Raw genomic sequence first — 24846 nt, forward strand, 5'->3', positions numbered from 1 at the left:
TCCCTCTGGCCCTCTGCAGAGGTTCATGCTCTCTCTCTCTCCCAAATAAATAAATAAAATCTTTTTAGAAATTATGCTAAGTGAAGTAAGTCAGTCAGAGAAAAACAAACACCATATGAGGGAAGGGAAAAAGGAATAAGATGAAAACAGGGAGCCAAACCCTAAGAAAGGCTGAACTCTAGGAAATAAACTGAGAGTTGCTGGAGGGTTCGTGGGTGGGTGGATCCGGGGTTGGCCATGAAGGAGGGCACGCGATGTAATGAGCCCCGGGTGTTCCAGGCAACCGATGAATCACTAAATTCTACTCCTGAAACTGATAACACAGTGTATGTCAACCAAGTTGAATTTACATAAAGAATTTTTAAAATAAAAATAAATATATAAACAAAAAATAAACAGGGGTGGGGGAGGACAGAAGAGGGGAATTCACAGATACAAGACAGACTGATGCTGGGGATGTAGGGCGACTGCAGCCATGGAAACTAAAGAGAGATCCCTGGAGGAGAATTAGGGTTAGAAGCAAGGAGAGGAGAAAAGGCGACAGGCACAGGGCGGTTAGTAGTACTCACCCAAGTGAAAAAAAAGCAGGAACAATCCTACATCTCAGCGGGGCTGGCCCTATGCAAATAGCATGCGGGTCCAGCTTCCCTGGGGCCTCAGTCCTTCCTCTTTTCCTGCCTGCTACTTACAGGACCTCTGAGCCCCTGCCCCAGCTCTCTGAATAATCATTGGCAGAGAAAGTTCTCTCCGACCAAGCCTCCACACCATACGGTGAATTTACGCGATTGCTCTTTTCTGGGAGAACTGGCATTTGGGGCCCATCTGTCATTTTGGATGAAAGGGTATTGCCCACCTCGAGTAATAGTATGGAGAAAGAACTGGAGGGGAACAAGATGCTGTCCGGGTCACTCGTTTAAAGCAGAGAGTCTCTAACACCAGGAAGGTCAATGGGAAAGGAAATGGGTGTGTGAGGCATGCAGGGTGAGCCTTGAGGGTCAGAAAGGGGAATTGAGATCTGAAACTGAAGCGGGTGGATATATCACTGTGCCCAGGGCAGGAGGTGCTGAATGTATTCGCTGAATTGCTACATCTTTATTGACCCTGAAAAGGCTCGCCTGGCAAGGGAGGGGCATAATGAAAATGGTATTTAGGAAAATTATTCCAACACAAGTACCTGAAAAGGATGGAAGGAGCAAGAGCTCGGTGGAAAGATGGTCTTGTGCTTTTTTAAACAACTTTGAGAGATAATTCACTTACTCTATGATTCACCCACTTAAGGTGCACTGTTCAATAATGTTTAGTATATTCAAAGATGTGTGCAATCACTCATAATCACAGCCCATCTTAGAACATTTTTGTCACCTCAAGAAGAAATTCCATATCCTTTATCTATCACCCTCTATGTCCCCATCCCCCTGTCCCCCAGCACTAAGCAACTGTGAGTCAATTTTCTGTCTCTATAGATTTCCCTATTCCGGACTTTCATATGAATGTCCATGTATATGGTATGTCATCTACTGTGGCTGGCTTTTTTCACTTAGCAGAATGTCTTCAGAATCCACCCGTGCTACAGTGTTTATGCACACTTCGTTCCTTTTCACGGCTGATTAATCCCATCACTTGTATATGTCACACTTTATCAGTTCATCTGTTGAGGGACCTTTGGGTTGTTTCCATCTTTTGGCGAGTCTGAAGAATGCTGCTACAAATATTCATGTACAAGTTTCTGTGTGGAAATATGTTTTCATTTTTCTTGACCAGAATTGATGGGTCATATGAAACTCTGTATTTAATCATCTGAAGGACCGCCAGATTGCTCTCCAAAGTGGCTGTATCATCTTACATTTCCACCAGCATTGTACGAGGGCTCGCATTTCTCCACATTCTCACCAACACTTTTTGCTAATGACTTTTTGATTCTAGCCATCCTAATATGTATTCAGTGGTGTCTCACGGTGGTTTTGTCTTTCATTTCTCTGATGACTCCTTATATTAAATATTTTTCATATGATTTTCTCCATTGCTTTTCTTTTCTCCATCTCATTGATTTCCACTCTGATTTCCTTTTTAAAGATTTATTTATTTATTTTAGAGTTGTTGGGGGCTGGGCAGAGGCAGAGGGAGAGAGAGAATCTGAAGCAGGCTGATGCGGGCCTCAATCTCATTACCCTGAGATCATGACCTGAGCTGAAATCAAGAGGCAGACACTTAACTGACTGAGCCACCCAGGCGCCCCTTTCACTCTGATTTCAACTATTTTCTTCCTTCTGCTTCCTCCAGGTTTAGTCTAATCTTCTTTTCCTAGGGTCTTAAGGTAGGAAGTGAGGTTGTAGATTTAAGATCTTTCTTATTTTTTTTTAAAGATTTTATTTATTTATTTGACAGAGAGAGAGATCACAAGTAGGCAGAGAGGCAGGTAGAGAGAGAGGAGGAAGCAGGCTCCCCGCGGAGCAGAGAGCCCGACGCGGGGCTCGATCCCAGGACCCTGAGATCATGACCTGAGCCGAAGGCAGCGGCTTAATCCACTGAGCCACCCAGGCGCCCCAAGATCTTTCTTATTTTTTTTATGTAGGCATTTGCTGTAAAAAGTCCTTCTAAGCACTGCTTCATCTTGAGGCATTTTCTGTGGCGAAAGATATTCCAGAGCTTGGGTAAAACCATAGGGGTGGGAAAGCCTAGGGCAAGCGCACTAAATGCTGGTGTTTCTCAAGGTTCTGACATTAGACACCCTCTTCTCCCTCCACTCTCTCCCCCGAGGCAACCTCCTCTATGCCCACAGCTTGTATTATCTTCTGTACACTGATCACACAGCTTGGATCCTTTCCCTGAGCTCCAAACCCGTACTTGGAATTGTCTACTCAATATCTTCAAACTCATTTGATCAAAACTGAACATAAAAAAAAAAAAAAAGTTGTTTCTCAGTCTTTTGGCTAAGATCAAGTGTAGTATCTGTTCCTATCAGTTTAATATCTGATATGTCCTGTATCCAAAGACAATATATTAAATGGATTTTGGGAGCAGGGAGGTGGAAAATGACCTTGCTCTGTCGGCTCCATGTACCGACCTGGCATTGCAGGCCTTCCAGGAAAGGTGCACCCCCCAAAATCTCCTCATTCAACCTCAAACCTAGCCACCTCATCACTACATGAGGCTAGGCTTCCATTTCCCCTCCGTTGCTGTGATAGCTTTCGAACTGGTCTTCTAGAACCCTCTCTTACCTCCTTCCAAGCTCTTCTCCATACGACAGGCAGGATGATCTATGAGAAATGATTACATCACCACCTGTAGCGACACTAGTTAATTTTTGGCTGTCCAGCACCAGAACACCCTTCCCAGGCTGGAGACTTCTTCTCCTTACACGTCTTGCTTGGTGGCTGAGCCTAGCTCCTGATTGTTTGTAGCTACACACAGACTCTATTTCTTTAAGTTGTCCTTTGGTTCCTGCCAGCCCAGCAGAGTCTGGGAGCCTCGGACAAGCCCTGCTCCCTCTTCCTTTACAGGTGTGGTGACCTCTCCTTTCCCTCAACTCTCTCTGTTCTCTCCCATGTTCCCTTCATGGATTATGAGTGTCACTTCCTCAAGGTGGCTTCCGTGACTTCACAGGCTGAGGCAGGTTTCTTTGTTATAAGCTGTTATAGAATGTGGTGCTTTCTCCGGGAATCACATACCCCTTGTGTTAGTTATTGTTCATCAGCTACTAGATGCTTCCATGAGGTCAGACACTGAATATGCCTAGAAGGGTCAGACAGTTGCCTGTAAGGATCCTACAGTTTCACTGGGGACCACAGACAATCCTGTGGTTTACGCACTGGAGTAACCCTCAAGTGGACAACAATGAAATGCTCTTGGGGGTTCGGGAAGGGGTGTTGGGGGAGGGGACAAGGAACTGACTGCTACAGGAATACTGGCCAGCTGCACAGAGGGATGGTGGCACCTGGGCCAGGTTCTGAAGGAGTCTGCCAGGAGCAGGATGGTGGGAAGTCTTTCTAGGCAGAAGGAACATTTATGCTCAAACCCACCAAGCAAAAAAGCACATGGCGGACCAGTGAGCTGCAGAGTATGCTGGTGTCCGTTGAACAGAGATGAGGAAAGAAAGAGAGAAAGAGGAAGGTAAGGAAAGAGGAAGAATGCCAGAGACAAGTCTGGAAAGCTGGGTCGGGTCAGGTTCAAAAGAGCCTCAGAGGCCATATTCACCAGGAGCTTGGCTTTGGTCCCATGAGCCACAAAGAATTGTTTTAAGCAGAGGAACTGCTTGAGGTAGCTAATTCTCGCCAGAGTGTGAAGGATAGATTGAGGATTGAGTAACAAGCAGATCCACATGGAGGCCATATCTTTATAGCTTGAGAGAGAGAAAGAGAGAGAGAGAGCTCAATACATGGTTGTAAATGAATCAATGAAGAAACAACCATAAGGCAGGAACATATGTGGTAAGCACCATGTGAGAATGTCCGCATGCCATGGGAAGCCGGGCAGCACTGGGGAGAGATCATAAAGCCCCGAACCAGAGAACTGGCAGAGAAAATCAAGGACAGGTGAACTGAGAGGTGTTCTGAAGTGAAAGCAATGTGGCTAAGTGATGAACTGCATATAGGTGTTGAAAGGAATGACTGAATCGGGCCTGGGTTTGGCTGACAGCGACAACACACAGATTTAAAACAGAGCCCAGATAGCAATCAGGAGCTAGTATGTTTCTCCCATGTCAGGGACTTATCACGCACGGTCCCTTCGATCCTGCTACTCAACATTCTCAACACATGGCTTCATGACACGGTCCCAGATGGATGCTCCGCCACCAACGTCACCCCCGCCTTGCAGGCAGTGGTGGCAGGGAAGGGACAAGAGCAGAGAGAGCTGGGGACTTGTTAGAACTTAGCTTCCTAGAGGGGCTTGCCCACCTATGACATTAGGAGATATTTAATCATACCTAATTGAAAGGGAGGTTGGGAGGTGTCTTCACTCTGGGCAGCTAAGATTTCGAAGCTCTATGGCGGAGAGAAGTAAGTGGCGGAAAGGAAATGGAGAAATAACTTGTCTGGGCTCCAAGAATGATTCTTTTACCCATTGGGTGGCTCTGAATGAAGAAAGAGGGAGGAGTTTTAAGGAGGTTTATATGAAGCCTCAGAGTAAAGATGAGTAAAGCTTTGTTTTGAGCATATCTATTTTGGGTGGCCTGTGGAACACCAAGTGGAGAAAACCGGTAGGTATTGGAAAACATATATAGAAATGGGCCATTTTCTCTACTTGGGCCATGCGCCTTGAGGGTGGAAATTGTTGTTTATCGTCACATATCCACAATGCCTTAGAAATTTCCAGAACAGATAAAGGTTGCAGGAAAATTAAGAAGGTGAAAAAAATACAAAGGGCTGTTTTTTTTTTTTTTTTTTTAAGTACAAATGGACAGAGTATGTATAGAACTCAGCTAGTTAGCCCTGGAAAGAACCGCCCCAGGTGACTTTTGACAGGAAGGCACCCTTCTCCTATACAACTCATTCAGAATCTACTGTGAACACACACCCATATTAAGTACAGAGCAGAGGAAAGCTGCTTGGAAAATGGGGTGTTGCCTTTCATGTGTCTTTCCTGGGGCCATGAGGGAGGGGGCAGATCTTGGAGATCCAGCTTTGCTGTGTGTGTTGGGGGGCGGGTGGGGCTGTTGAAGGTCAGGACCAGGCAATGTCTTAGCTCAACTGCCCCACAGATCTCCCCACTTCCAGGCTGGGGGGCGCCGCTGCACCTGCTTTTAAGAAGCCCACCTGCCGGAAGTTGGGTGGAACGTGGCATTCCTCAAGCGTCTTCCAGGGCTGTGAGAGATGTGGCCAAGGATCTAGACGATTTAATCCCGTTTTAGGAAAGGGGGTTTACAGTGAGCAACTAAGGCACAGTTAAAGAATTAATCTCTAATGAGTCATTAACTCTCCCCACTATTTGTACAGTTAACAAGCTGAGGCCCGATTATTAGAGCCAGTTCCCAATTAAGCGGACGACACTGGCCACAAAGCACACCGTCCGCCTCTTGACGGGTTCAGCGCACCCGCGGGGAGCCACAGGGCCGCCCGGTTCCCAGGCGAGTTAGGACGCGAGCGGTGCCCGGCGGGCCAGTGCGGAGCTCGCGCTGGCTGTGCCGAGAGGAAGGGCCAACTTTTTCATTAATTTTATTTTCCCCGGAAATCTTTTCCTGCTAGCCTCCTGGAGGCTTCAGTTCTGATCCTGTAGTAAGGTTCTGTGGGTGAAAAGGAGCGCTTTGATGGAGACAAAGAAGGGCCCGCGGCGAGGCTGGGGGGCTGGGGGGCTGGGGCTGGGGAGGAGGTGGGAAGGTGGCAGGAGCGGGGAGGCACGACTTCAAATGTTAACGTCGCTGGGGCAGCTGAGTCCGCGCTCCTCGAGTCCCCACCATACACCGCCTGCGGGGCTGACGTGGCTCCCGCGCAGCAGAGTCCTGGGCTGCCCCAGCTCCAAGAATCCCCTAGCAAAGATTTTCAATTAACCAATGGACTTGGCTGAGAGAGGAGAGAATTAGGATTCCCTGTCTCCGCTCTTCGGATTCTGAATTAACGGACGACGGGAATGGGGGACAGGCAGGGATTGTCTCCCCTGGTTTGACATTTCCCATCTCCCAAACAGGGACTCTCTGTTTTAAAAAAGTAAAAACATAGTGGCCACCCTAGGCCAGTTGCTGACCTCTAATCAAAGCCTGCCCCTCCCAACGGGTCTCTCCCAGTCCTCCCTGTGTCACCCACACCAGTCCCGGTCACCCTCCCGGGCGGAAGAGGGGGAAGCTCAGACACACTGAACTGGTTTCAAGAACTGGACACCCAGTCCGGACGAATAGCCTGGACGGACCTGGGACCACAGCGTGGGGCCCCAGGACACGGAGCAAGGAGGGTCCTTCGGGGGCTGCGGCCGCCTTGGACACCGTGGCTCTAGCAACGGGTGGCCGGGAGAGGCGGGGCCCTCAGTGCCCAGCGTCCCTGCGGGAGAGAAAAACCGCCACCATAAATCCGAGCGTGGCGCGCAGTGTGATCACGACACTCCCGTGGGCAGAAGACTCTTCCAAAATGGGGAAAACGCGAAAACTGAAACGCCCCCGACGTTGGGACCGTGGCCGGGGTGGCCTGGCTCCGCGCCTCCAGGATCCCTGGATTAGTCCTTGGTCACCTCCCGGCACTGGACAGCGAGCATCTGCCCGCGAGCACCCGAGGTCCCCAGGCCGCGCCCGACTCCGCCCCTCTCTCGGAGTGGCCCAATCCGAGGCGTCCTTTCCCGCCCCGCCCCCCAGGCCCTGAGCGGCTCCGAGCTGGGCACGCGGGAGCCCAAACGGAGCGATTCGACTACAGACTCACCTGCTTTCCTCCCGTGGCAGGTCAGAGCATATGTCGTCTTCTGGGGTGGAGGCTCCCCAGGCCTCCCTCTTAGACTGACGGAGTCCAGTCAACCTGAATCAGCGACCGCCTGGAGTCCTACGGAGCTGTGCTTGGACAACAGTGTCTTTCTTCCCCGAAACTTGTAGAACCACGCCCAGCTGGGTCTTGTTCCCCTTCAGTGGACGCCGGAAGCGTCGCCTGAGCCAAGCCCGCAATCTCATTAGGGAAGACTCAAGAACCATTTTTCAAGTGATGCAGGCTTACAGGGGAGACTCCCCCGGAGTCCCTGAAAGATGTGTGCCGTGAGCTTGGGCAGCATCCCCAGGTGTTTCAGGGTCCTCTGGGGCTTTAAGGTCCTTCAGCACAAGTCATTCTCACCTCCAGCCCGAGTTAACTTCTGGGGCTCTCAGAACTGCTCTTTAGGCAGCCCCTAGGAGTGAGGGGAGGCGGGCTCTGCGGCTGATGGGAGCCCAGGAAAGACCCCTTCCACCCACCCCTCAGGATCTCAATTCCCAATGTGGTCTAAAGAGTAGTTCCTGGGAGTTGGAATAGGAGCACTTTTTCAGCAAGTGTTTTTGGTACACGGCGCTATGCTTGTGAAATGACCAGAGCTTCTGGTCAAAGCTTATTTAAGGCAACTTCCCTGTGCCTCACTTTCCTCATTTATAAGATGAGGCTGATCTTTCCTTCCTGGCATGGTCCTTGTGAGGCTTAAATGAATCGGTAGACGTAAGCTGCTCAGAAGAGTGATGGCACTTAATAAGCTCTCAGTGATCATTAGTTGTTAGTATTTTGACCATTTTCCAAAGATTTGTCCCTGAAATCCAGGTATGATTCACTCTGTTGGTGTCTAAAGAGATGGTTTAGAATATTCATTCTCAGACTAAGTAGTAAAAGAGGAGAAAGAAATGATGGAAACCTGCAGGCGACCAATCATAGGAAGAAAAATGGCATAAGGAGGCAAAATGAATAGTCACGGGAACTGAAGAGAAGAAGATGCTGGTGGGGGGATGGGCAAGGTCACAGGTGCCCAGGACTGCCGGAAGGAGAGGGAAGGCAGAGCAAGTACTCACCAGTGAACTTGGGAGTTCACTGAATAAATCTTTCCTAGTTAAAGGATGAAAGGATGGGTGAAAGAGGTTAGTCCAAACTGAAAGAAATTCACTTACACATTCATCCTGTTTATCTATTTTTTTTTCCATGCCAACCGCTGGGATCACTTGGCCAATACATCCATTTCCAGCGAACATCCTTGTGAAGTAAAGTACAGGTATTACTTCCTACCTCTTGAGCGTAATAACAGATCCAATTAATCCTTACTGACCAGTCTGCTATATGCAGGGCACCACGTTGAGGGGCTAGGGGTACTCACCCCTGATTACAGGATAGCCTCTCAGGACCCTCATGGCAAGACCCGAATTCTGTGATGACACTTCCTCTACCCCCAGCCTCAGGACAGTCATCCTTTGCCCAGGTAGATTTTGGGAACCCAAGAGCAGGACTGGAGAGGGGAGATCACAGTATGCACTGCCCGGCGTGGGTTCCTTGGTGGTTCAGTCAAAGCCCTTACAGTTGACCTCACTGCATCTTTTCCACCTCCCAGGGACATGGGGTTCATTTAGACAAGGAAAAGGGTGACTAACATGCTAAGATCGACAGAACAGTTGGGGGAGGGGGGAATGCTGCTAAGGCTCCTGGCCGGGTCTTTTCCAGCGCGCTCAAAGCAACGAGGCCAGAGGACCTGCGCGGTGGGAATCCAGCTTATTCCCAGGTCTGCCTAGCTTCCAGGACCCGCTGCGGACACCGCGGCTGCTCAGGCTGGGAGTTCCGGGCTTTGCTTTTGACTCCCGGAGTGCTGCGGGAGCTTCGGAAACCCGCGGAGACCTCTGGATTCCCTCCCACCCCAGAGCCGGCGCCAAAGAACAGCCCGTATTGTCCACGACGCGCCTGCAAGGATGTGCCCGCTGGATGTCGCGACGCAGAGCGCTCCAGGACCCTGTTCCTGAGCACGGCAGCTAGTCTAACGGGCATAGAACAGAACCGCGGGGTTGAGGGGTTAAGGAGCGAGTTGGGGAAGGGGGAGAGAGGCGTGGGAATCAGAAGAGGAAAAGTCATTCTGCCCGAGTCTAAGTCTGCCCGAGGACTAATGGTGACTAATGTCACCAGTCCTTGGTAGCAGGGGCTGGCACCAAGCCCGCGACCTGGACAGTGATCCGAGAGGGCCCTTGGGCAGTGGTGGGCAGCAAACAGGGAGGCGGGCCCCCAGGCGTTCCCGACTTTCAGCTCTCCCCCTGGGGAAGGTGGTGTAGACGTTTTCTGTTGGGGTCAATCCTCTAAGCAGCAGCCACAGCTTGGCTATTGGGGTGTAGAGGGCCTGGGAACGCTCAGACAGCTGAGCCTTAGGCTCCAAACACCCAGAACCCGGCAGGTTCGCGGCTCCCGCACGCTCCAGGGGAGGAGCCCCAGCTCGGGTGGAGGGTGGAGGGCGCAGCAGCAAAGCGCCCCCCAGGAGGACACACAAGAGGCCCCAGGTCCTGCGCGGCCCTCTGCTTCCCCTGACTCACCCCATCCGTCACCGCAGCCCCTCGGTACCCCCGTCCGCCTTCCTTCCCGCCACCGCAGTCCTGGGCGCCCTTCACCGGAGTCAAACAAAAACAAGGCAGTCTTTAATTCTCCTCCCCAACACTTCAAACTACGCATACAAACAGTCCCTCAAACTATAGTCCTCGGCCTCCCCTTCCTCCCAGTTGTTTTCCGGGGTAGCCACGCCGTCCGGGAGCGGCGAGGTCAGGCGCGTTGGGTCCCCTGAACCCCGAGGGGCCGGGCCGCCTCTCCCCCTCCAGCAGCAGGGCCGGGGGTCCGTGGGGGTGGAGGGATGGTGGCCGGAGGGCATCGGCGGGCCGCAAGGTCAGTCCTCCCCGGCGAGCCAGGAGCAGACGCGCGTCTGAGACCCAGGCCTGGCCGCAGCTTCACGCGACTCGGGAGTGGGGCCGTGTGTGGGGGGAACCCAGCGGGAAAGGGCGCGCGCCTGCCGGTCCGGGGTCAGTTCCCAGGACGGTCTGTTCCCGGGACCGTCGTCCGGCCCGATCCGGTCTCGGGTGCCCCTAGAGGGCCTGCCACGGCTTCCCGATGGCCTGGATGTGCTCCTTGGCCTTGAGGCGCAGAGCCGCGATGCTGCTGTTGCGCGGGTCCGCCTCGTCCAGCGGGAACTTGTCCCCGAAGCCGGGCGCGCACGGGTAGGCGGGCGGCGGCGGCCCGAGGGGCTGCAGGCCGGGGCCCAGCGGCGGGGAGTTCAGGAAGGGCGGCGGCGGCGGCGTGTAGCTGGCGGGCAGGCTCTGCGCCGGCGGCCCGAAGCCCGGCAGGCTCTGCAGCGCGGTGGCGCCCCCGCCGGGCAGCGGCGACCCCAGCCACGACTCGAGTGGCAGGGCGCCCCCCGCCGGCCCGCCGGCCCCGCCCGGGCTCGCCCCGAGGGGCGCCAGAGCCGCCGACGGCGGGGAGCGGCTGAAGGAGAGGAGGGGCGAGTCTTGCAGCTTCATGGACGACACTTCGAGCTTCTCCTGCCGCCGCCACTTGGCGCGTCGGTTCTGGAACCACACCTGCGGAGGGCAGCACAGCGGCCGTCGGCGGCGGCGGAGGCTCGGGCCGCGCCCCCGCCCTGCTCCCCCCGGGCAGCCCGGCCGGGACGACCTGTCACCCCCAGAGAAAACTGGGGCTGGACTCTTCGCCCCACCTCCGCACCCCGACGCTCTCCTTTCTTTTCCACCCCGTCTTCTCCTTGTTGCCCCTCCCTCCTCCCGTTTCCTTTGAGTTTCTGTCCCATCCTTGTCCCGCCCCGTCCCCGGTTACCTCACCCCTAGCTGTGGCTGTGGCTGTTTCCGACTCCCGACACGGAGTGGGTGCTCAGAAAAATGGGGATCGGACCTAGGATTTTGGAAAGCAGATCTCACCAAATTTCGGGGACCTGCTGCTTGGCAGCTCCTCCTGGCACTTCGGTTTAGAAGCTTCTTCCTCCCTGTATGGCCCTGCTCTCAGGGCTGGGATTTTGGCTCAGACGCTCTTGTGCTTTTCTTTGTAAAATGTTTAAAAATATTTTATGGGGCGCCTAGGTGGCTCAGTAGGTTAAACCTCTGCTTTCTGCTCAGGTCATGATCCCAGGGCGCTGGATTCTAGTCCTGAATCGGGTTCCTTGCTCGTGGGGGAATCTGTTTCTCCCCCTGCTGCTCCCCCTGCTTGTGTTCGCTCTCGCTCTATCAAATAAATAAATAATCTTTAAAAAATAAAAATATTATTTCATGGAGAGCACAAGCAGGGAGAGCGGTGGGCAGAGGGAGAGGGATAAGCAGACACCCTGCTGAGCAGGCAGCCTGACAAGGGGCTCCATCCAAGGACACCGGGATCGTGACCTGAGCCAAAGGCAGTGAGTGCTTAACCACCCTAAGCCACCCAGGCCTCGGGACTCCCTGTGCTTTACCCACATTTTGTCTCTGTTATAAATATAGGTATAAGCAAATACTCTAAGTACTTTAACTAGCAACACAGGATATTATAATACAGCTATTTCCAGGAATTACTGGTTATGATAACCAGTAGGAAAAAAGTGGGTTTATTTTATCCCAAGCTTATTTAAGTCGCTGCTTTAATAAGATATTGATTCTCTTTCATTGCTATCCCTTTAGTATTTCTGATATTTCTTATAAATGGCTTTCAATGATTACAATAGTTGAAGTTTATTATATTTGCGTTGACTTTTTGGGGGTCAATTATGACATTACTCTAAGACGAGTTCAATGAATTAAATTTTTCTTTTTGCTTTTTTTTCTTTACATATAGAAAGTCTACACCAAGAGTGAAGTCTGGTCCCTTTCTTTTTTTAAAGATTTTTTAAAATTTATTTATTTGACAGAGATCACAAGTTGGCGGGGTGGGGGGGGCAGGCTCCCCACTGAGCAGAGAGCCCAATCCGGGAGTTTGATCCCAGGACCATAGAGATCATGACCTGAGCCGAAGGCAGAGGCTTAACCCACTGAGCCACCTAGGCTCTGAACCCCGAGGGGTTCTGATCTCTTAGAACCCCTCAAAGTCTGATCTCTTAATGATAAAACACCCGTTACTAATTATTTGCTAAAAGCACAAGAAAAGGTGTAATTAAGGTTTCACTACCAAGTTACTACCCCTGGAAACACAACAGAGAGAACTGGGCTAGAAAGAACTTCAGCCAAACTGGAGGCTTCAATGTTATATTAATGGAAGGAAATAGGGGAATGGCTGAGACCTTAGAAGAGAGAAGGCAGTTTTGAGTCAGTGGGGGAGGGGACTTCTTAGAAGCACGGAGAAAACAGCCACCCAGCACCTGGGCTGGGCAGGGCAGGGCAGGGCAAGTGTATATGTAAGGCTAGGATTTGGGGGGAGGGGGAAGAGAAAGGACAAAAAAGTTAAGTACCCTTGTCCCCTTCCCACAAAAGATTCATCTCCATACCCGAGGCCCTAATTTCTCCAGAAACATTAGTTATTTGGTGATAAAAGAGAAAAGAGAAACAACAGCTTGGGGAGGGCTCCCATTCCACGGCTTCCTCCAATTCCCTGCATGTCCCACTCTGGCCCCCAAAATATTGGCCACAGGGGCGCCTGGGTGGCTCAGTGGTTTAAGCCGCTGCCTTCGGCTCAGGTCATGATCTCAGGGTCCTGGGATCGAGTCCCACATCGGGCTCTCTTCTCAGCAGGGAGCCTGCTTCCCTCTCACTCTCTCTGCCTGCCTTTCTGCCTACTTATGATCTCTCTCTGCCAAATAAATAAATAAATAATCTTTTAAAAAAATATATTGGCCACAGTCTTCCACTCAGTATTCAAAGGCAGAGAGCTGAACACTAGGATAGTCGGCTCTTAGAGGGCTGTGCACAGCTGGAGGCCCATGGTAGACCGCCCCCTCCGTCTGATTACATCATAGCCATGTGTTAAGAACCCGCCATATGCTGGGCACTGTGCTGGCCCCGTGGTCACAGAGAAGTCACAGACACTGTTCTCAAGAAGCTGACAACTTAGAGGAGGAGCCAAAATCTGTGAACAAGTAAAGAGGGAGGAAGGAAGGTAGGACAGAGGTGGTATCCAGTGTGAAGGTAGCCTCGTGCCGGCTGTGTCTGTGGTCTGTAAGGGCACTGGGAGGCTTTGTCTCTCCTCTTCCTTCATCCTTCACTCCTGTCCCTTTCTTCCCCCTACCCCAGGCTCTCCCTGAAAAAAAGCAGGTACTAAAATGTCCACACCTTCAATGAAACCATTGCCGTTCTACTGCTCCGAATTAAGAGAAATTGAACTGTTTAACTGCAAGTTAATCCCGAGTTACATTAGGGAATTATTTTTTTTAAACCATGACATTCACTCATTACTTTAAACTCCTAATATAATAAGCAGAAGAGACAAAAGGCAAAAGCTTGTCCTTTTTTAGCTTTACGGTAAGGCTAAACGCCCCCAAACATCTGAATATCTTCACTTCCTGGAAGTCTAATTCATTAGACACAAAAATCCCACCTTAGTTCCACTGCCTTTCAGAGGCAGTGAAGTTTGTTCCCAATGACTCCCTTTCAGGCCTCTGTAAACTCTCCTAATTTGGAAATCCTCCCAGATTTTTCACAGATGACTAGCAAATATTTAAGGCTTTCAAATATTTTAATGATCAGGGATTAAAGATAACTCAGCTTTAATTAAAGCGAAAACCCTTTTACAAAAAAAAAAAGAAAGAAAGAAAGAAAGAAAGAAGAAAGGAAAGAAAGAAGGAAAGAAAAGAAAAGTCAAGTCCTTTCTGCAGTAGTGAGAAGTCTGGATGGATGTGCACCAAAGAAGCAAAAGTCAGTTTCTTAAACAAATCCACCAAAACTTTCAACTGCAGGCGCCAGAGCCCTTGCAAAAGACTGGGTTTTCAGATCTGGACAGGGTGAGTGTCGTTAGTGACTAGGGTGGCATTTGGGGTCCCAATCCGGGAGGCCGCCTACATCCCCTCTCCACTCACTGCCTCCCACCCCAATCCTTGGCAGCGGCGAGTACTGAGCTGTCGCCCTTCCTCTCGCCAGCCATGCGTAGTGTTCTCTTTAGATTCGAAGAGGGAGACCCCCCAAAAGAGAGATCCTACTACAAACTGGAACAGACTGTCCAAAGGGCGGTGGTGGGACACCCGCAAGATCGGCGACGCTCCTCTGAGGCTCGGGACGAGCCCGGTCGAGGAAGACCAATGGGAAGAGTGTCACAATAAATGCGTGGACGCCCCCGGGGAATCCGCGGAGCACTGGCTGTAGCCTGGGCCTGGGGCGCTCCCGGGGACCGATCTGGGCGCTTTACCTGCACGCGGACTTCGGGTAGGTTGACCTTGCCGGCTAGCTCCTCGCGGCTGTACACGTCGGGGTAGTGAGACTTCTCGAACGCGCGTTCCAGCTCGTGCAGCTGATACGTAGTGAAGGTCGTGCGGTTCCGCCGGTGCTTCTTCTTGGGCGGCTCTTCCTCCGACGGCTTCGAGTCCCCGGTGGCGGGACCGACCGGCAGCCCCGGGCTCGGCCGTGCTTCTCCAGGCTCCTTGGGGCAATAGGGTCGAGGGGCTGGGACGAAGAGGCCCCAGACGGTCAGAGGCACTCCGGAAGTTATCTCTGGGCCCACTCCGCCTACCCTTGGGCGCCGGCAGCAGGACGCGGGCTGCTCCTGGGAGCCGGACCAGGAGGTCGGGGTAAGGCCGTAGGGGCCCCTAAGGTTTCTCTGAACACAAATTGGAGTCTCCTGCTCTGCACACTAACTCAAACTCCGCGCCCAGATGCCTTAATAAAAGTCAAGGCAGGGGCTTATTCGTCTTGCAGAGCTCCTGCGTTTGGGCACCCCTCAGGACCCTGCAGCAGCCAGGGGTGCACACTCACCTTCGTACTCTGGAGCAGGCGCGGGGGCAGGCTGCGGGGAGGGCTCGCCGCTTCCCCCGGGCGCCTTGGGGCAGGCGGCCCGCGCGCCCGGCCTCCTATCCCGCTCCTTCGCGCCCCGGGCGCCCGGCTCCGCAGAGAAGGAACCGAGGATCGCGTCGTCCTTGGTAAATCCCAGGATAGCCTCGATGCTGTGCAGCCGCGAGGTGCTTCCTCCCGGGCTGCGGAGCAGGTGGCCGGCAAGCGAGAAGCTGCCGTCGGCCATGGCGGGGGCGCAGGCCGGCAGGTGCATGGGGAGCGCCAGGAAGCGGGAGGGCGCGGCCCGCGCTCTCGCAGCGCCGCCCGCTTTGGAGACCCAGAGAAGAGACCCTAAGTCGGTCTAACCTCCCACCCACCCGCGTGGTCCCGACCCAAGGTCAAGCTTGGCGGGTAACGCGGGTCCGGGCCGCGCACGCCGGAGGTAGGCGAGCGCTCCGCCCGCCGCGGCCTGGGTCTCTGCAGGAGTCTGAAGTTCGGACTCGGGGTCGCTGGGCCTCCGGGTGCTAAAGGCTGCGAGCCCGCTCGCCCGGGCTCCTCCCCTCCTGCCCACGACCCAGCCTCTTCCCTCCGCCCCTCCCCCGGCAGCGGGGCGGGTCTTCCCCTCGGGGTCCCTGTGCGGCCACTCCGGGCGGGGCCGGCGTTCCGAACTTTCCACCTTCCACCTCTCGATCCACTCCAAACACTCCAAGCACGTCCCGCGGGAAACGGCGGTGGGGTGTTTGACGGGCCTGGGGATCCGGCTCCGGGGCCCGCTTCTGGCCTCAATGGGGCCGACGCCCTTGGTCTCACCTTCCCCCAGTACCCCGGGGGCTTGCCTCCCTTCTTGGGCTTACCTCCCTCTTCATTCCCCAGGCCCCAGCGTCGCCACTGCCCTCGCGCTCACTTCCTCCGCAGGGCTGAGCGCCGGGGGCGACCTTTGGAAAGGGGGGGACGGACGGCCGCCAGGCTCTGCTGCGTAGGACGTCGGGTCACGCGCGCTTCTTCCCAGCTTAAAATCTCCCTTCTCTCTCCATCTTTGTACCCCCAAGGGCACTCCTCTTTCGGCTTCGTAGTCCGAAACCTCGGACTTCGCGTTTATTTTGTTTGTCTATGTATGTTTAACTGCTCCTTCCTGTCCCCTCGGATTCGCGCGCGGGCAGGCTCACCCCAGGAGGCGGTGGGGCCATCTGTGCCTGCGGGCCTGTGACCTCGAGTGCCCGACTGCCCAGCAGGAGGCTGGGAGGCTCAGAGACGGACCTGCTCCCGGGCTCTGGCCTGGGAAGGGGGGGGGCGGACAGACAGACCTGCCCGGGGCCCCTCACTCCCGTAGACTTCCGCGGGACCCCTCTCCCCACCAAATACACTCCAGACCCAGGAGATGTCCCAGTCTCAGTCAGAAGGGGGAAGGGCCTTCGTCTGGGGTGATTCCTCTCATTCGGGGGAGGGGGGGGTGTTCTGGGCGTAATCTGCCTGCATGTCTTTCCACTTTGGGAGCCCCGCGAGGCTACCTTGGGGCAGAATGAGAGTCTCAGGCCAGGTGGAATGATGGTTACCGTTCGCGAGTGTTTTTTCCCCCAGTCCGCCAGTGTTGTGGTCTGTGCTGTGAAGGTTAACACTTCTCAAGTCTGATCCTGGACCGGAGCCCCCCCCCACCCCACCCCCCGCCCCCGCGCCCGTCCCTCATCTAAACTATTAGCAGGAAATGTGAACACAAATGCTTTCCTAAAGGTCCAAGGACCTAGAGATTCCTTTCCCTTTCCCCACTGTTATTGTCATATAACTGACATACAGTGCTGGGTGAGTTCAAGGTGTACAGTAGAATGAGCTGGCTTACCTGTGTCGTGAAATGATTCCCACTGTAAGTTTAGTTCACCTCTCATGATCTCATCCAGATACAAAATACAGATTCTGAAAATGTCCTCTGCAGTAGGAGCTCTGATGTCCACACAGGGATGTCTCTCCCCAACCCCATTAGTTTCTTTCTCCTTGCATTCAGACAAGGGTTTACTGCCTCCCTTCTGAAGGTCCCACGCTCACAAAGGGGGGGGGGCTGTGGAATGCCAGCCCCACAGAAGAAAAGAAAGGCTGGGCGCTGGTCTTGAGAAGTTTAACGTCCAGCCTGGGACACAAGACAAAGGAAGAAACAAGAGAAAAACATGTATCTTTCAACCCTCACTTTTATTTTATTTTTGAAAGTTTATTTATTTAAGTAATCTCTATACCCAAGGCAGGGCTGGAACTCACAACCTCATGAGATTAAGAGCTGTGTGTTCTTCTGACTGAGCCAGCCAGGAGCCCCCAATCCTCACCTTTAAACTGGTGTTAGAAGGGCACTCAAAAGGACATGTGGCCACATTGAGGATCGTGGAATGATTAATTCTCTGTGGCAGGCATATGGGAATGGTCGTTACACAAATCCCTCTGGTTTTTAGTCGACCTAGAAAAAGATAAGTTGAAATAGCAAGCAGGTGAGTCCGCAGTAGATAGAAATTGAGCCGTCAGTTCAAGTGAAAAGTTATATTTCATTTTAAAGACTTATTTATTTTTATTTGCGTGAGGGAGTGTGTGCAGGAGGGGCAGAAGGAGAGAGGGAAATCAAGCATACTCCTTGCTGAGTGAGGAGCTGGTTGGAGGCTGAATCCCATGACCCTGATGAGGGTCATGAGATAGGGACCTGAGGCACGATCAAGAGTCAGATGCTTAACTGACTGAGCCACCCAGGAACCCCAGAGGTTAAGTTTTATTTTAAGAAAAAGCTATGTTAATGATAAACAGTATGCACTTTACAGCTTTCAGAATCCTTTCACACTCTTCCCTTCAGAGGATCCTCACAACCCTGTAAGGGGAGCAGAACAAATCCATTTGTCCCCATTTTACAGAAGAGGACACTGAGGCTCACCTTCAGGCAGTTCGTCAGCTCAGGGGTCAGGACTAGAACTCAGACCACGGGACTCTTTGTCTAGCGTCTTCTGCCTATGGCTTGTTTGTAATAAATGTTGTGAGTGCGATGCTTTTGAAAAGAATAAAGGCACATCTTAGCCTGCAGTCCATCCTTAATCCTTCCCGGAGACTGGACGCCACATCTGAGAGGCTGAGGTAATGGCGGCTTAGCTTCCCCCAGAAGTGAAGTCAGAGCCGGGAACAGCAGCCTGTGGGTACCGATGTCTGGGGCCACTGAACAGATTCTTGGGACGTTCCCATCACAGTCCAGGCAAAGCCTGTCCCTGGGGCCCTCGGGCTTTCTAGCTGTGGAAGACCCTGTCCTTGCAAAGGGTCTGGTGGCAACCCCACAATGTCCATCCGAATGCCAGTTTCGTCGCCCTGGTGGCTCAGGTGCTAATGTCTCTGGTTGCCAGAGGCTGACGGGCGTTTGCTGTTTCCCCTACGACCAAGGACACTTTTCGTGTAAACTTCCCCAATATTAAATTGATCGCTATCATCCCTACTCAGCAAAGATTGGCAGTATTTTCTTAAGCTCTGCCCACATGCTAAGGGGCTTAGAGCCTTGTTTTCCAAAGTTAATTCCCTCTGGGACTGCCCAGCTCTCCCTAATAGGTCCAGGTGAGGTTAGCTTTTATTTACTGTTTATTTGAGAGTCTTGAGAGAAAAGCAAAAAAGACTTCAACAGCCACTGGTGAGGGACTTTGCGGGGAAACAGGGCAAAGCAGGACAAGGGGAGGTTGGGTCTTCCTTTGTGCGGGACATAAAGAGCTAGTCAGTGCCATTGTGGGCACGGTGGAGGGTACTCCAAGCAATCAGCCGGGGGTCATTGTTAGGGGCTAATCTACATGTGTATTTCCCAAGAACTCGATTAGGGAAGATGAATGGACTCGGCCATGTCCCTAATTCTAGCCTGAAGCTGCATTTTTCCACCAGTTACTCCAGCTCATAATCAGCCCAACCTCAGTAAAGGTAAGGAGCCTGCCTTCTGAACTCCACCTCTGCTTAATTCATTAATTCATTAGGCGGATCAAAGAAAAATCCCTCCTCCTGGCCCCCACATGCGGGCTGAACCTAGGCACAGCTGAAGCCCCTTTAAACTTGGCAGGGCTCAGAGAAATATTTCCAGAAGTGAGGAGAGTGGGGGGTGGTCGGGGCTTGGGGAGGGCGGTCTTCAGAGTGGGAGGTTCCGTGTCATGTGGGAAGAACAATATGGAAGGACAATCGGAGTGGGGCGGGGCTTTACTGAGCCACCCAGTGTATTTTTAAGCATCAACCCTGTGTCATTTATTTTGTCTGTCTTTGATGCTATGAATTCACCTGTGTACTATACTGTACATTACATGTCACGTCGTGGGCGCAATATACAAGCCGCTGACAATTGTTAAAAAAAAAAACAAAACACTTTGTGAAGTGATCTCATACAGGCCCTTAAATGAACATTTTTTGCCAAAACCTCAAACACGGCTTCATGGTGAAGTTACCAGAGGCTATACAGCCAACCGCCATTAGCTCACTTCGTGAACATGTCCCATGCTCACGCAGTGCACAGGGAACTCGCTCTACAAATGCCCATTTCCCACAAGAGTGCTCTGGGGGAAGCAGTCCACCTAGAATGCTTCCAGAATGGAACCTCCCACATCCACTCAAGACAAAAGAGCTTCTTTACACTACAGCTGCCCATAACTGCTAGCTACATTTCGATATTCATTTTCCTCGTGCTGGCCTGACGCAACGCTCTTTCTCCTCCAAATCTCTCCCTCCCACCCCGCCCCGCTCCAAATGTTGTTCCATATTGTCCTTCCCACATGACAAAACAAAAAAACAATCGCTAAACTCTCTTTAATTCGGACACACTGAGTCCAGAGATAAGACACACAGTGCTTGCTCATCTCTCCCTACCACCCTAAATCAGTGACGTATTTTCCTACTTCCCTACCAGCAGAAAGAAGTCAGGAACATTTTTTTTTTAAGATTTTATTTATTTTAGAGAGAGCGAAAGCAATTTCAGAGGGAGAGGGATCACAGAGGCAGAGGGAGAAGAAGACTCGCCACTGAGCAGAGAGCCCGATGCGGGGCTCGATCCCAAGACCCTGAGATCATGACCTGAACCAAAGGCAGAGGCTTAACCCACAGAACCACCCAGGCGCCCCAGGAACATGTCCTTAGAGATACTTACCAGAACACCCATTTTTACAAGGAGACAACGAATAATGAATATCGTTGACCACTTTCATCAAATTGGCATGAGTACTGAACACATTTCCTATACATCAGTTTACCATTCCATATGGCAATCTCAATGTTTTCTAGTATATTCAGAATAAATTGGAGTCAATGTTGATAAAAGTATACTGCAGTGAATTATTATTCACCTCATCACATAATTGTGGCTAAAACACACCAACCAATGAAGAGATGGGCATCCTATAGGCATTTCCGGCTGAACCGAGAGCCTCTCAGATGGAAACAGACATTTTACCTAATCCTAAAATGAAACCAAGGGCCTTTGGGAGCTGCTGAGTTTCCCCAGTGGCAACACGCTTCTTGAAAGACTTCCTTTTGTGGAAGAACAGAGACCACAGCTCTCTGCAGATCATCCGTTAATTGGCAAGAAGTCTGTCCTCCTTTGGCATTCTTGTTGTTTCCCCATTACAGTATTTTTAGGGACTTACAACTAGCCTCTGATTTGGTTTTCTGGTATTTCAGAGGATCATATGTTTAAGACTTAGAAGGGAAAACTTGGTTATTATCTTGTCTGCTCTCCCACCACGCCCCCGTCTGTCCTTCAGCCATCTGGGAATCTGGGAAATCGGGGTCCAGAGAGAGGAAGTGATTTGCCCAACGATGAGACAGAATGGCTGTGGCAAGGCTTGGACCAGGGGCCAGTCTCCGGACTTCCTGACTCTTCCACAGGCCACTGTGGCTTTACCACTGCCAGGCTGAGCTCTCAGGGGGTCCTACACTTGGAAGGCCCATGCTTGTAGTTAGAGTGAGTGTGTGCATAAATCATGGAGGAATACATTTATCGAGCAAACACAATGAAGTTACTCTTCGTACTACTCCCCAATCATTCACCAACCCAATTACCTTGGCCTTGGTCCTGAACTTGCTTTTGCAGCTGATGCCAGTCCAAGTAGCCTCAACATAACAGGAAAAATTCCCTTGGCAATAGATTTGCGGGGCATTTGGGCAAACAGTCAGTGAGCTGGAATCAGCTCGTAGTGGCTTATGAGAGCCGATGGTTGAACATCCCTTCCCAGCTCTGAGTTCACCGATGCCACATCACTGACTTGAAACAAATCATAGTCACCGATACTGGCAAATACCGAAAATCAGAGCATTTTCCCTCTTCTCTTCCCCCACCCCCCAATATTTTTAGCCGTCTAAAAATATTCACTAGCATACCAATGTTCTTACTTCATTAAAGAGTGAAGAAATCAGGGGCGCCTGGGTGGCTCAGTGGGTTAAACCTCTGCCTTTGGCTCAGGTCATGATCTCAGACTCTCTGCTCAGCGGGGAGCCTGCTTCTCCCTCTCTCTCTGCCTGCCTCTCCTCCTACTTGTGATCTCTCTCTATGTCAAATAAATAAATAAAATCTTTAAAAAAAAAGAGTGAAGAAATCAGAAAGTATTACTATTATGAAAGCTAAAATGTGATCTACTGGAGAAGAGATGCCCACCTCTTTTGCCAATAAAATGGAACATTTGCATCATTATCTCAGAATATATAAATAAAAGAGGGAAACTTGGATTTCTGCCAAAGAAATGAGCCTTTCTTTTTTTTTTTTTTTTTGGCATTGTTAGGAGCAAAGCTATATTAAGATAATTCCTCTTTACTTGTTTTCTAATTAAACTAATTGAATTCAGAGTGTCTAAGGGAAGCACTAGAGACATTTATCTCAAGGGGATGATGGACTTGAAGCCCATCAATCCTCTTTAGAATGCTAAGAAGATAAATCTGAGGATGTCCATTCTGCTGCAGCCTTGACCCTCCCCCCACTCAGAGCTCGGCCACCTCCAGCAGTCTCCTCCTCTCTTCTTTTTGAAAGGAGTCAATTCTCATTTCATTTTCACAGCACCCTGTGAGGTCAAAACTTACCTCTTCCCCACGTCCGCGGCCTCATTAAACACTCCTGGCCACCCTCCTATCTGCTCCAACTCGCAGAGCTACAGCCACACTGGTCTTCTTCTCTTGTTAAAATCCTCCAACCCCCTTTCGGCCTCAGGACACTTGCACTGACCAGTCTCACTGCCTGAAATGCTGCTCACCCCCCAATTCCAAATATTCACATAATCCTTCTCGTCATTTTATTTTTCTCATAGCGCCTTCCGCTCTCCAAAACAACCTTATTTATTGTTTGTGTAATTGTTTGTTACCTGTCTCCCCACCTTCGAATCTAAGCTGTGTGAGAATAGGGACCTTGTCTATTGGATACCTAGCGTCGAGAACATGTGCTATCCACAGTGGTGGCTGATTTAATGAAGAACAGCCAGGAACTGTATTTCACAGATGAGGAAACAGGTTAAGAAACTTGTCTGATTTCACGGTGTTATTCATTAACACAAGTACATATTTTTTCACATCCTTATCACCAGTCATCAGAGGTTCTTCTAAATAGTAGTTATTTCCCAGGTGTTTGGAAAATGTCAAACTGCTTGGCTTTCCTTCCGACGCAGTCGACAGAAACCATTTGATCACTTTCAAAAGTCAGTTCAGGCCATTCCAGTCTTGTTAGCATCAGCGCTCTCTGGGGTTTCCTCGCTGGTCTTTGATGTGAGCGTTCATGGAATGAGGAGCCAGGCCTCGTGCAATGCTCCAGCCACCACACTCAGAGCCCACCCCAGCCGGCTCCTCTCTTGGTGGGGTGCACCGTCTGAGAAATGCCGTTCTTTATCCGAAGGGGGTCCTGCAACTCCCCTGTGCACCATAAGCCGTAGCTTACTTTTACAGCTGACTGCAATCTCATAGACATTTGTTTGTCAATTTTTATTGTACTTTCTCCTTTGACCCCTTAAGCCCTAAAAATGCTGATCTCATATATCCCCCCTCGGCCAATCTAATTAGCCCCTTTTAACCACCAGATGCTTTCAATAGGGTTTTCAAGATGTTCCCCCAGAAGTGTCTTCATTCAGATGTCAGGAGCTTACCGCACTCACACGGAGGGTGCGTGCATTGTGAGTCAGAAGGAATCAGCTTTAAAGAAATACAACTTGGAGATCTTCAGAGTTTTCTGAAATGACTTGAGAAAACCAGCAAGCATCACTTTGTGCATTTATGCTATTTTTCTCTAGCTCTAGGACTTAGACACCATCTAAGAGTGGTGTCTTTAGTATACGGGTGCGTCGACAACACATAGTCCTCCCAGGAGAGCAGCGCTTTGGAGGAAGGTGAGGAAGTCGAACTTGGATACAAGGACATTTGCTACACTTGCAATGCTACTTTGGGTTAGGTTTGAAATTTTTCCATAACAAAAGGGTTTTGTTTTTTTTTTAAGGGGGGAAAAAAAAGGAAATCCTAGATTTCTAGATCTGAATTTAATTTGTATGACCCTAAATTTTATTGCATTCTCCAAGCATCATTTTTGTAGTTCCGCAAACCGCTATTTCTAATGTAGACAGAAATCTAAGGACAGTCTAGAAATTTTGCTTCCCGGTGGAACTGCATCCAATCTCGTTGAAAGAAATGGAATGTAGGAGCGATCGGGTAGCCAAAAAAGTAGAATCAACCTGTGTCCATGGACAGATGAATGGATAAACAAAATGTCGTCTACAAATACAGTGGAATATTATTCTGCTTTAAAAAGGAAAGCAAATTCAGACACATGTTGCAACATGGGAGAAAACTGAGGACATTCTGCTGAGTGAAATAAGCCAGTCATGAAAGGAGGCATATTGTGTGATCCAATCTTACAAGGTCCCTAGGGTTGTCAAATGCACAGAGACTGAAAGTAGAAAGGTGGTTGCCAGGCTAGGGTAGGGGGCGAGGAAAGAATGGGAAGGTCCTGTTTCATTCATGGATCCAGAGTTTCAGCTGTGGAAGATAGAAAGGTTCTGGAGATTGGAGGTGGTAATCGTTCTACATGAATGGACTTCATGTCACAGAACTGTACTCTTAAAAATGGTGACAGTTGGGGGTACCTGGGTGGCTCAGTCAGTTGAGCTTCCAGCTGTTAGTGTTGGCTCAGGTCCTGATCTCACGGGTTGTGGGATGGAGTTCTCAATCGGCTTCTGTGCTCAGCGGGGAGTCTGCTTGAGGATTGTCTACCTCTCCCTCTGCCCCTCCCCCCACTCCCATGCTTTCTTTCTCTCAAATAAATAAGCAAATCTTGGGGTACCTGGGTGGCTCAGTCGGTAAAGCAACTGCCTTCAGCTCAGGTCATGATCTCAGGGTCCTGGGATTGAGCCTTGCGTCAGGCTCCGTGCTCAGTGGGGGACTCTGCTTATCCCCTCTCTCTCTGCTCCTCCCCCGGCTTGGCTCGTGCTCTCTCTCCCTCTCTCTCTCTCTCAAATAAAGAAATAAATAAAATCTTAAAAAAAAAGAAAAAAGCAAAGAAATTCTTGAACAGGTAAACCAGTCTATAGTGAAAAGTACCAGAACTGCATTTGCTTGAGGGGAATGGTGTGACGCACTAGCCAGGA

At 51.0% G+C, this 24846-nt stretch overlaps 1 protein-coding gene and 1 non-coding gene across 2 annotated transcripts; one reads left to right on the forward strand and one right to left on the reverse strand.

The window, feature by feature from the left end:
- The first annotated feature begins 2910 nt into the window (after positions 1 to 2910).
- LOC123954820 lies at positions 2911 to 3101 on the forward strand. Its single transcript, XR_006821177.1, has one exon. It is a non-coding gene; the product is annotated as a U2 spliceosomal RNA (small nuclear RNA).
- A 7364-nt stretch (positions 3102 to 10465) lies between these two features.
- RAX (retina and anterior neural fold homeobox) lies at positions 10466 to 15539 on the reverse strand. Its single transcript, XM_046024182.1, has 3 exons — positions 15251 to 15539; positions 14688 to 14941; positions 10466 to 10957 (listed from the first exon to the last, which is right to left on the reverse strand). Exons 1-3 carry the CDS (start codon positions 15537 to 15539, stop codon positions 10466 to 10468), a joined length of 1035 nt encoding a protein of 344 aa, XP_045880138.1.
- Between the last annotated feature and the right edge of the window lie 9307 nt (positions 15540 to 24846).

This window comes from Meles meles, chromosome 12 (assembly GCF_922984935.1).
Source record: "Meles meles chromosome 12, mMelMel3.1 paternal haplotype, whole genome shotgun sequence".
NCBI classification, from domain to species: Eukaryota; Metazoa; Chordata; class Mammalia; order Carnivora; family Mustelidae; genus Meles; species Meles meles.

Bases quoted from the DNA above. Each gene is read 5' to 3' on its own strand.
- RAX (XM_046024182.1), bottom strand. From the start codon at position 15,539: ATGCACCTGCCGGCCTGCGCCCCCGCCATGGCCGACGGCAGCTTCTCG. The intron at 14,942-15,250 runs GTGAGTGTGCAC...TCTTCGTCCCAG, and splicing joins GCCTGCTCCAGAGTACGAAG to CCCCTCGACCCTATTGCCCC. The intron at 10,958-14,687 runs GTAAAGCGCCCA...TGCCCTCCGCAG, and splicing joins TACCCGAAGTCCGCGTGCAG to GTGTGGTTCCAGAACCGACG.